General features: G+C 37.7%; 1 protein-coding gene across 1 annotated transcript; it reads left to right on the top strand.

The window, feature by feature from the left end:
• The first annotated feature begins 7,536 nt into the window (after positions 1-7,536).
• On the top strand, positions 7,537-12,065 carry LOC110790187 (uncharacterized). Its single transcript, XM_021994961.2, has 4 exons — positions 7,537-8,024; positions 8,248-10,357; positions 10,468-10,816; positions 11,000-12,065. Exons 2-4 carry the CDS (start codon positions 8,249-8,251, stop codon positions 11,683-11,685), a joined length of 3,144 nt encoding a protein of 1,047 aa, XP_021850653.2. The 5' UTR covers positions 7,537-8,024; position 8,248; the 3' UTR covers positions 11,686-12,065.
• The last annotated feature ends 468 nt before the right edge of the window (positions 12,066-12,533 follow it).

Below are 12,533 nucleotides of genomic sequence, written 5' to 3'. Positions count from 1 at the left end.
TGAGATCAAGTGAGCTGAATGCCTAGCTAGATGCCGCTTCAGTTCAAGTGGAATTAATGATATTAATCCACAGCTTACTCTTGACTGAACCCGTAGGGTCACACAAATAGTACGTAAACGGATCAAGTATTTAATGGCATTAAATACTCCATCTATGGATATTCGGAATCGACAGATCTTGGTTTCAGTGGGAGCTGAGATCGTCAAAGGCAAGCAAATGAATACTCCGGAAACGATGATATTGCCGGAAACGGAAATATGGATCGTATCGGAAATATAAATATTATCCAAGTCGTAGATGTTGCCGGAAACGGAAACATGGTACGTATCGGAAAATATTATCGGAAATAGAAATATTGCCGGAATCGGAAATATTGTCGGAAACGGAAATATTGTCTGAATCGGAAATATTATCGGAATCGGAAAATAATTCCGGAAACGGAAATATTAAATATTTGTTCGAAACGGAAATTAATTCCGGAATCGGAAATATTAAATATTGTTCGTATCGGAAATGAATTCCGGAATCGAGAATTTAATCGGAAGCGCATCGTACGAATTAGCATCGGACGAGGCCTGCCAGACGAAGGCCCAGCACGAAGCCGGGCCATCGCCCAGCAAGCCAAGCGCAACAACCACACGCCAAGCATGCGACCAGGCCCAGCGAAAAAGCCAGGCCCAGCCGAAGCTTGGGCGCGCGCGCGGGGCTGCGACGAGTGGGCTGGCGCTGTGCGTGGGCCGCAAGGCCTGCGTGCGGTGCTAGCGTATTACTCGAAGTGTGTTACTCGAATCCTAAAGCGTATAGAATTCGTTCAATGATTAAATTCCTAATCCTAAAAGATAAATTAATTAAATAAGAGTTCCGCTAGGGTTCTAATTTAATTAATTCGTATCCTAGTAGGATTCCAATTCTCTTTCCATACCCCTATAAATATGTGGCCTGGGTTCACAATTTATAACGAGTTTTCAAGTATTCAAAGTGAGTTTTTGAGAGAAAAATTCAGTCACATACCTTGCCTAAAAGTGCCGAAAATAATAGTACCTTAAGGGCGATTCTAGTTGGTCAATCTTAAGGCGGATCCGGACGTGCTGTGGACTATCTACGGAGGGACGACACTTGGAGTCCTAAAGACTTGTTCTTGTTCGGTTCGGGCGCAGCTAGGGAAGGCACGCAACAAAGAGTATGCTTCTAGACTATGCTATATGATTATGTGTAAATAATATGTATTCCTGGCTTAATGGTTGTTTCCGCATGATTTATGAATTGTCATATGTATCATAACCTAACAATTCATATGTTGAGAAATAAAAAGGAAGTAGTTACTGTTATGACAGATTTTTTGAGTATGGTTTAGACTCAGTTTGGTGTATCTGTCAAATGTGTTAGATCTGATAATGCAAAAGAATTGTGTGAGGGTGATTTGAATCAGTTATATCTTAAACTTGCCATTCTCACTCAAACCAGCTGTAGTCACACACCTCAACAGAATGGAATTGTTGAGAGAAAACACAAGCACTTGTTGGAGACATCAAGAGCTCTTTACATACAATCAAGAGTTCCTGCAAGATTTTGGGGAGAGTGTGTCTTGTGTGCAGCCTATTTAATCAATAGGATGCCCTTGAAAGCCATCAATCTTGACACACCTTATTTCAGAATGTTTGGCATTGTTCCTAATCTGTCTCACCTTAGAACTTTTGGGTGTCTTTGTTATGTTTCTACTTCTAAGGTTGGGAGAACCAAGCTTGACAGCAGAGCATCACCATGTGTGTTTATGGGATATTCAGTTTCACAAAAGGGTTACAGGGTGCTAGACATAGATGCTAATAAGATGTTTGTTTCCAGAGATGTTCAGTTCCATGAGAAACATTTTCCATACCATCTTTACAACAAACACAAACCACCTACTTCTAATTACACCAATGCTATATTTCTTCCAGCTTTGCTTCCCCACCTTTGTTTGATACTCCAAATTTCACCACTCCAGAACACATCTTTCCCAATTTTCATTCTCTCCCTAATTCTTCCACTTCCTTCTCTTCTCCTGTTTCTTCTTCTCCAATCATTTCTTCTCCTACTGATGCTGGATCATCATCTGACAGTCATAGTGATCACAATGATGATCCACTTGATCCCTCCAATAATGTGGATTCTACTTCTACAGTTACTCCATCTCCTGTGCTTACTAGACAGTCTAATAGAATTCCCAAACCTCCTTCTTACTTGAAAGATTATATTTGTCATACAACTTCCACTCAGAATTCTGTTCATGAGCAAACCACCACTCATTGGTGCAACCTGGTGTCTTATATCACATTTCCTACAGATTTCCAAGCTTTTCTATCCCAAACTTGTGACATTCAGGAACCAGCAACTTACACAGAAACAGCTAAACATCAAATCTGGGTGGAGGCTATGCAAAAGGAATTAGAAGCATTGGATCACAATTTACATGGGAATTGGTAGAGTTACCAAAAGGAAAGAAAGATATAGGTTGTAAGTGGGTGTTTAAAGTAAAACTGAAGTCTTGTGGTGCCTTGGAGAGATGCAAAGCAAGGCTGGTAGCTAAGGGATACAACCAGAAGTATGAGATTGATTATGAAGAAACCTTCAGTCCTGTGGTCAAAATGAGTACCATTAGATGCCTCATTGCAGTTGCAGCAAGCATACATTGGCCACTATATCAACTTGATGTGAATAATGCATTCCTTCATGGTGACTTAAAAGAAGAAGTCTATATGCAAGTTCCATAAGGCATTCCTAACCCTACAAAACAAGGTCTGCAGATTACTTAAATCTATTTATGGTTTGAAACAAGCCTCAAGGCAGTGGCATGAAAAGCTAAGAAAAACTCTTGAACATCAAGGTTTCTTTCAAGTCTAAATATGACTACAGCCTGTTCATTCACAGAGAAGACAATCACATCAATATTGTTGTTGTGTATGTGGATAATGTCATTCTCACTGATACTGATTCACAAAAACTTGAGGAGCTGAAATCTTACTTACATACAGAATTCAGCATCAAGGATTTGAGAAGACTAAGTTATTTTCTTGGGATAGAAGTTGGGTATACTACCGATGGTGTGATTTTGAGTCAAAAGAAGTTCACTAAAGAACTTCTTTCTGGCTGTGGATTTGATCTCTCAAAGAAAGCCATCACTCCTTTGCCTCTAAACATCAAGCTTACTGCCAATGATGGGGATTTATATGATAACACAGAGAAGTACAGATCTCTAGTAGGCAAGCTTAACTTTCTGACTCATACAAGGCCAGATTTGTTCTATACAGTACATCTACTTAGTCAGTTTCTTCATTCTCCTAGAGATTCACATGTGGCTGCTTTACATCATACACTGAGATATGTTGCTCACACTGAAGGGCAAGGGATTCTACTTAAAGCTTCAGACAACATTACCTTACAAGCTTTTTCAGATTCAGATTGGGCAGCTTGCCCTGATTCCAGAAGATCAATAACAGGGTATGTGTTGTTGCTTGGGGGATCACCTATTTCTTGGAAATCAAAGAAGCAAACTACTGTTTCTAGGTCTTCAGCAGAAGCTGAATACAGAGCCATGGCAGCAGCAGCTTTAGAAGTTACTTGGATTGTCAATCTCCTAACTGATATGGGGGTTCAAAACTTGAAGCCTATTTCTCTACTTTGTGACAATCAGTCAGCCTTGCACATTGCTAGAAATCTTGTATTTCATGAGCGTACTAAACATATAGAGATAGATTGTCATTTTACAAGGGATAAGGTCCTTAAAGGGTTGACTCATCTTACTTACTTACCCACTCAGCAACAACTGGCAGATGTCTTCACCAAGCCATTGCCTTCCACTCAATTCCAGTTGCTACTTTCCAAGATGGGATTGTCTGATTCTCATCCCATTCCATCTTGAGGGGGGATGTTAGATTACTTAGTACTGAGTAGCAATGCACATACATTAATATAGTGTAGCAGTTGCATTGTATAATATAGGAGTTGTATTGTATGCAAAGCCTAACTAACTACTGCTGACTCAGCTCCACGTCAGCATAACAGATTGAGTTAGTTACACTAACAAACTTCAGTACATTCTAGAATTCTGCTCAGCTATAAATATTACTTGTAATAAGCTTATTTCAATCATTAATACAATTTCTAAATTTTAGCATTCTTCCCCAAATCCTATCAGTTGGATTAACGTTAGTTAGCGCTTTAACCACTTATTAGGCCAGAAAACAACAATAGTATCATTGTTGAATTGGTAAGGTAGAATTAATATAGGTTTATTAGTGATAATTAGTTTTTAATTGATTGACCATTGAGAATCAGAAAAACCACGTGCCTACCAATGAGAATTTTCCTTTCTTTTACAATGGAAGAAATTTAGGTTAAGCTTTAATTAAAGACTAATTTAAAACATTCTTACGTCATTAAGGATATAATAATGAGGGAGAGGGAGTAAACAAAAGAGGAAAATCAAAGCGACAATGATGGAGACATAGTTCACTTATTCGCCAAGAAGTCTGATGTTTGACTAGTTAGCCACTTGAAAGAATTAATGATTAAAGGAGTCGTGTTTCTTAGTTTCGCTTACATATGAATATATGATCTCACCAAAATTTCTATTTATAAAAACCTATAGAAGTAGTGAGCTTTCACCACATGAAATACATGCATTTGATTCCTTAAAATTACGCAATATTTACCTTTATTGTTTGTTCAAAATTGATCGATGGGTTACGTTGGGTTAAACTTACTCGAATATGGGTTCATTTGATTATATTTCTAGTTTCCAACCGTTCTACTTATTTTTTATTTAAATAATCTATCTATCTATCTAATCCTAAAATCTAGTCTAGTTAAGGAAAACAAAAGTTATCTTGCATTCTTGCTACGTATTGACTCATCCTCGATTTCTATCAAACGTTCAACTCAAATATTCTTCACATGGAAAAGATATGACAATAAAGGAAAGGAATTACCAATTATATTCATTTTATTGTTTACTTTATCACGAGTTCACGACATATAATATGATTTATCTATAGAACATAACTAGATTTTAGCTCGTGCGATGCACGGATTCTAATAAATTGTTAAGTTAAAATATAACTTTTATATATACCAACTACTATATTTATTTAATTCAAAAATAAATTAGGAATTTTATTTTTCATTGGCCGAAACCATTAGTAATCCTACGTGGCGGTCTAATATTTCAGCAAATTAAAAATGCCTCCTTTATATACATATATATTAGATTAGATTAGATTAGATTAGATTAGATTAGATGTATTGGGAAAATACATTCACTACCAATTATTTTCATTACCTTTATACCCTATCATCAATCATACTTTTATCGCTCATCAATCCATTTTGTTTCTAACAATTGTATGGGTAATAATCAACATTGTGTTAATTTACATTGTGTTAATGAGAGCAACGTTGACGGATTCTAATAAATTGTTAAGTTAAAATATAACTTTTATATATACCAACTACTATATTTATTTAATTCAAAAATAAATTAGGAATTTTATTTTTCATTGGCCGAAACCATTAGTAATCCTACGTGGCGGTCTAATATTTCAGCAAATTAAAAATGCCTCCTTTATATACATATATATTATATTAGATTAGATTAGATTAGATGTATTGGGAAAATACATTCACTACCAATTATTTTCATTACCTTTATACCCTATCATCAATCATACTTTTATCGCTCATCAATCCATTTTGTTTCTAACAATTGTATGGGTAATAATCAACATTGTGTTAATTTACATTGTGTTAATGAGAGCAACGTTGATCTCATTTACATGTCATACTTGGAGTGTTGCCCTAGCGAAGATCTAATTCAACTATAAAACACACATGACTTAGGTGTAGTTAGTTCTAAATATATCGGTTGAATGTGTGGACTTTCGATTTATGTGCACAATAAAGGTTGAAAATTTATAGAATAACCAGCTAACACATAATTGTTCACCCGTCTAAATTGTCAATCCTGAATGGACAAAATTTATAAAATTATACTCAGTATGCAACGTATTTACGTATGGTAGTCAATTTTGTCCACCGTTAACCCGTAAATCCGTAATCAATTGTCCAATTCCAACTTAGCGAGATTCCAATTAAGCAATTAATCGTAATAAAACAATTGGTTCCACGTATGAAGTAGGAAGTAGACATAAGCCATTGTTTAAAAGAATCAAGAATGCAATTTGGTGTCATTGATTGATGATGGAACTTATATAATTTTGTAATGTGATGATTAAATATGTTGATAATTTTCTATGAAAAAGGCCACCAATTGATGATGAAATGTGAATGACTTGGCACAACCACAAAGGAAAGACAACTTTAGGAAGAGTAGAATGGTGTAATTTGATGTTGGTGGGGTGCATGTACTAAGGATAAAAGCTGCCCTTTGACCCTCCCAAAAAGGTCGGATAACGTTAGTATTTGGTTCCTTTAAGGACATATTCCTTCTCTACAGCCCATTTGTTTCCATCAATTACTTTTAAGTACTTCCATAAAAATGAAAATAAATCAATTTACTTGTTGGTTTAGTGGTGGTTGGGGCTAAATTTGATAGGGAGAACCCATGTTTGATCCTCCGCAACAACAATTGGGAGGGGACTGGAACTTATCCATCCAAAACTCGCCCGAAATTCGAATCTATTACTATATACTAAAAGAGACACCAGGAATGACACGTGTCAATTCCTGGTGCGATTTTTTCCCGCCAAAACCATTTTCCAAAAAAAATGTATCTGTTTTTATTTTATTTTTATTCTCTACCTTTTTTTATAAACTATTTATAAATGGAAATAAATTTTAGTTTATAAATTATGGCAATAATAGATACGACGGAATAATAATTATTCTAAATTGGTAATATTTTAGTCAAATCTCTATATTAATAATGGAAAACATATCATTTAATATTTTGGTCAAATTACCATATTAGCATTTTAAATATGCATATTAAATGAATAAATTTAAATGAGTATGTTAAAAATGTTATAATTATGCAATAGTTTGGGAGATATTCAGTTAAATATTTTGTGAATAAAGAATGATCAAAATCCGTGCGTGCACGGGATCTAATCTAGTTAGCTATAAGGGTGAACCAGGTGCTAACTCAAAAAAAAAAAAATAAAAAAAAAAATAAAACTAATTTTAAGTACACCCTCGCCAAGGATGAAAATAAGTGCATGATGAAAGTTGGATCAACCGTTATAATAACGCGGATAAAAACTCCAAGTAAATAGATAAAAAGCGAGTGCAAGGATTCTGATATTTTTTGGACCATCAACTATTTACCACATAATTTTTCACTCATTTATTTTATATTTCGTATAATATATTATTTTTATTTCTATTTAAACATAATAAATGTTGGTAAGTTTGATTATTATTTAAGTTAGTGTTTGTTGTTTTTTTTCATTTATAGCTTAGGGCGATGAGAAGTAGCTACATCACCCACATGTGTCAAGCGAGGGTAAATGTAAGAAGATACAAGTTTGTTTTTTCGGATTTTTCACCAAATGCCCCTGAGGTTTACTTTAATGCACCAAATACCCCTAAACTTTCCAAAATGCACCAAACACCCCTGACGTATGCAATAATATCATTAAATGCCCTTTTGTCTGACGGACGTTAACCCTCCGTTACCATGTTTTTACCTTGTTGCCCTTACTTGTCCTTTCTGGCGCCATATCAAAAAAGAAAAAAAAAAAAAAAAAAAAAAATTCAAAACCTAACTTCCCAACTTCTTCCTCGACATTTCTCTCTGTTCTCTTACACCATTAGAGAGCACTTGAGTACCAAACCAAAGAGAGAGAAAGATCGAAATTCGCTGGGATTTGTGTAAAACAACTCGCAATAGTTAGTCGAAGTAAATCCCCACGAAAAGATCGACAATTTGGTCCAAAAATCTGCAGTTTTCGCGAGTCCTACAAAAGTGGGTGCAAGGAGAGCAAAGGACTGGAATTTGTGGCTTCAACTTCATCAAAATTGTGTCAAGGTTAGTTCACTCAATTCGTTTCTTGTTCTTGGTGCTATTTTTTGCGAATTTTGCTTTGATTAGGGTTAGGGTTTTGCTAAAATCGTGATTTTTCCATGAGATGGGTTAACTTGAATTTTGGGGTGTTAATGGTAAAACATAGTGTCTGGTTGTGCTTTGTTGTTTTGCCTAATGATTTAGTTCATTAATTTGAATTTTTGTGTTGTGTTTATTGTTTGTATAGGATGGTCGCAATTTGGTTGTTATGTCATTATAATGATCGGAATTTTGATGTGAGGGTACAAGATACTGATGAAACGAACTACATGGATTTGGTTGATGACTTGTTTGATGATTCTATTAAGCAAGATGTTCTGATTCCCGATTTATTTAGATTGTTTTATGTTAATCCTAGTACGAATAAAAGAGTAGAATTGTTGAATGATGTTGGTTTGATGGGCATGTGGGGTTTATTTAAGCGCACAGATACTGTGGAAATATGGATAGAGAAGGCAAATGAGAAGGAAACTTCAATCCAATTTAGGACTGCAGTTAAGAAAAGGAAGGATAGGAAGGAAAGGAAGGCTGCAGAACTTAGAAGGAAAGCTGAGGAGTTTGAGAGGGAGAGGGAAGAGGAAAGGAGAAGGTTAGAAAGGGAGGCTGAGATTCAAAGGGATTTGGAGGAGCAATTGGCAAACACAGTGGCAGTTGAGGTGCCTGTGTATGATGTTGAGGATTTAAGCGTAGAGTACGTACGTGTTTACAGCTCACAACATGCTGACTGCTTTTCCCCGGGAGGTTCCCAACCACCAAATACACAAAAAGAGCCTTCACCACCACCAAGAGAGCCCTCACCACCACCAAATGTTCCATCACCACCAAGAGAGCCCTCACCACCACCAAATAATCCATCACCACCACCAAGAAGTCCCTCACCACCACCAAATAATCCATCACCACCACCAAGAAGTCCCTCACCACCACCAACCTCACCACAGACACAACCACAGCAACAACAACAACAGAAAGAACATCAGCAACAACAACAAACAGAACATCAACAACAACAACAAACAGAACAACAGCAACACCAACCCACAGAACAGCAGCAACAACATCAAACAGAACACCAGCCAGATCAGACACCCCCTCCTAACAGGGCTGAGTTAAACAAAGGGAGGGGTTTCAGAATTTCCAGAAGTCATGCTAAGAAGACGGGTGAGTTTGTTCCTAAGAAGAGGGGGGGAAGGCCTGCTGGTTCAAGGGTGAGGAAACCCACTGCATACAATGTGGAGGAAGAGGAGCAATGGGATGATGAGAGTGATGATGAAAATTTTGAGGAGAGTGAGAGTGATAGTGAAACTGGTTTCAACTCCGACGATTTCATTGACGAAGAAATTGAAGAAGATGAAGAACAAGATGTTCTTAAGGAGGTAATTTCTGAGAGAAGTTTTGAGGATCATTTAGATGGGAGTAATAAGCTGGATAATTTGTATGCAAATGGGAAAGTTGTGGGAAGCATGCCATGGGGGACTATCAAGTTGCAACCATGGATGATATTCCAAAGCAAGACACACTTCATGGAGGTCTTCAGAGACTTCTGTATTCAAGAGGGATTTGCTGTGAGTGTTGAAAAGGCTGATACAACCAGATTCACTGCAATGTGTCTGGTTGAGTCATGCAATTGGAGGATCCATGCCTGTGTGTTGTTGGATGGGGTCAGTTGGGCCATTAAAACTCTTGTCAGTGAGCACAAGTCTTGTGGGAGACTTGAGGAGAATCCCATGGTGACATCTCAGTGGCTATGCACCAAACTACTTCCTGACATTGAAGCAAATCCAGAAATCCCAATTAAGACACTTCAAAGAAAGGCATTGGGGATTTATAGGGTACAAGTGAAACAGAGGTTGATGTACAAGGTGAGAAGCCTCGGGAGGCAGCAAATTTATGGAGGTTTTGATGAGTCATATGCCCTTTTACCATCCTATGCTGAAATGATCAAATCTACCAATCCTGGGAGTTATGCCTTGGTCACTTGGACTGCAGATTCTGGTAACGTGACACCCCGTTTCAAGGCTTGCTTTTTCTCCTTTGCTGCACAAGTTAGGGGTTTCTTAAGAGGTTGTAGGCCTATCATAGGCATTGATGGTGCACATTTGAGTGGATACTATAAGGGAATTCTCCTCACTGCAGTTGCTATCGATGGGAATAATGAGATTTTTCCATTAGCCTATAGCATTGTGAGTACGGAGAGTATGGACACATGGTCCTATTTTTTCAGAAGTTTGAAGGCTTTGTTTGTTCAACATGGGTGCCAGAGGGATGACTGGACTTTTATTAGTGACAGAATGAGGGTAATTACTCCTCCCTTTCTTGGTTTTTATTATTTGTAGTATTGTTTATATTTTTTTCAGTTTTCTGGTTGACTTCCCTAGTTATTGAAACTTGGAATTGTGTTATGCAGGGAGTAGAATCTGCTTTGTATGATGTTTTCCCCAAAGCAGTCAGGAGGGTCTGTGCTCAGCATCTGTATACCAACTGCAGACAAGCTGGATACAGTGGCACAGCCTTCCATGACTTGTTCTGGGTTGCTGCTGATGCATACAATCCATATGTCTTCAACAAAGCCATGGAAAAGATTGGCAAACTCATCCCAGAAGCAGTGGGATATCTTGACAAAGTGCCTGAACAGTGGTCCAGACACAAGTTTGATGTTGGGGTCACTTGTGATCACAACACCACCAACTTTGTGGAATCCTTCAACGCGTGTACCAAACCCTTTAGGGATCTTCCTGTTTTGTCACTTCTTGAAGGTAATCCTTTACATTTTATCCTATTTTTGTGTCATTGGAACTTATTTATTTAGGTTTGTATTCAAGTGTCCGAGTCGGGTTTGTGTTCAAGTGTCCGAGTCGGGTATGTGTTCAAGTTTCCGAGTCGGGTATTTATTTTGCATTAAAATGTGTGATGCCAATTATTGTATTCTGTTATGTTAGAAATAAGGTCTTGGTGCATGACGAAGATCGGGGCCAGATTTGATAAAGCTGTTGACATTGGACCCGATCAATTGACGCCATATGCTACTAAGGAGCTTGAAGAGAGGAGTGCTGACTCGAGGTTCTGTTATGCAACTAATGCTGGGGGGGGTGAATTTGAGGTTTTAGATGGTCATGTGAAGTTCCCTATTAGGCTTGCTGCTAGAGTTTGTGGTTGTGGGAAATGGCAAGGGTGTGGTATACCTTGCAAGCATGCTATTAGGGTAATATACCATCAAAGACTCAATCCTACAGATTTTGTTTCTCCTTACTTCAAAGGGGCAGCCTATAAGCTCACATACTCAGAGCATATTCACCCCATGCCTGACTCAACACAGTGGCCTACATTTGAGCTACCTAGGATTCTTCCCCCACTAATGAGAAGGGCAGCTGGCAGACCAGCCAAGCAGAGAAGAAGAGGTGCTCATGAGAAGAAGAGGGGGAAAAGAAACACCACTGTCAAGTGTGGGAAATGCAAGCAAATTGGGCATAACTCAAGAACCTGTAAAGGAGGTTCCACTGCAAAACAGAGGAAAGAATCTGCTGCAGCTGCTGCTGGTTCTGCTGGTGCATCAACATCTAGTGCTAGGAAGAGGAAGGCTCCAACATCTAATGCATCGAGCAGCAAGAAGTCCAAAGCTGCATAACTAGAAGTAAGCTTAGGATTCAGTTTAGTATTTCTGTTTTAAAGCTTAGGTTTATTTTGAAAAACAACTTAGGTTGTGGCACATTTTGGCATTTTTTTGTAAAGCTACCCACAACTTGATGTTCGGTTTATTTTGGAAACAAACTATTTCAGTTACGAGTTCAAAGACTTGCATATTATTGATAAATGAAATTCATGTGCTCGTGCCATTACAACCATCATTGTTTGTCTTGATTACTTCTTTACTACAAACATTAGACACAAAAACATTACAATTCCTATTTTAATTGCTGCAGCTTGGAATTTTTTGAGCTCTTTCACTCTTTTCTTCAGTTTCTTCAGTTCGTCACTTATATTGTCGTTGTCTTCCGATGTTCCCTCATACTCGATATTGCTCTGTTGCTGTTGGTGTTGTTGATTTTGGTGTAGAACACTTCCTTTGCACCACATAAAATGGTTACAAGGATCACACTTGTAATATAGCCTCTGTGGATTTTTGGATGTCTCGGAGCTTTTTATTGCACATTTTTTGGAACAAATAGGACAACATTTGTTTGGAACAAGTATGTATGAAAACAGATTGGATGATGATGTATTGGAACAAGAACTCATGCTGTGTTGTTGTTCTTGCTGCTCTGTTGTTGCTGCTTCTGTTGTTGATGCTTCTGTTGTTGCTGCTTCTGTTGTTTGTTATTGTTGTTGTTGTGTTGTGTTGTTCTTGCTGCTGGTGTTGTCTATTCTTGTTGTTGCTGTGTTGTTCTTGCTGCTGGTGTTGTGCTGTGTAGAAGTCCTTGCTGCTGCTGCTATTGGTGTTTGTTCTTGTTGCTCTGCTGTCTTGTTATTCTTGCT

The sequence above is a fragment of the Spinacia oleracea genome, chromosome 4, assembly GCF_020520425.1.
Source record: "Spinacia oleracea cultivar Varoflay chromosome 4, BTI_SOV_V1, whole genome shotgun sequence".
NCBI lineage: Eukaryota > Viridiplantae > Streptophyta > Magnoliopsida > Caryophyllales > Amaranthaceae > Spinacia > Spinacia oleracea.
This window is presented reverse-complemented; position numbering and strand designations above follow the sequence as displayed.

Bases quoted from the DNA above. Each gene is read 5' to 3' on its own strand.
- LOC110790187 (XM_021994961.2), top strand. From the start codon at position 8,249: ATGGTCGCAATTTGGTTGTTATGTCATTATAATGATCGGAATTTTGAT. The intron at 10,358-10,467 runs GTAATTACTCCT...TGTGTTATGCAG, and splicing joins TTATTAGTGACAGAATGAGG to GGAGTAGAATCTGCTTTGTA. The intron at 10,817-10,999 runs GTAATCCTTTAC...CTGTTATGTTAG, and splicing joins TGTTTTGTCACTTCTTGAAG to AAATAAGGTCTTGGTGCATG.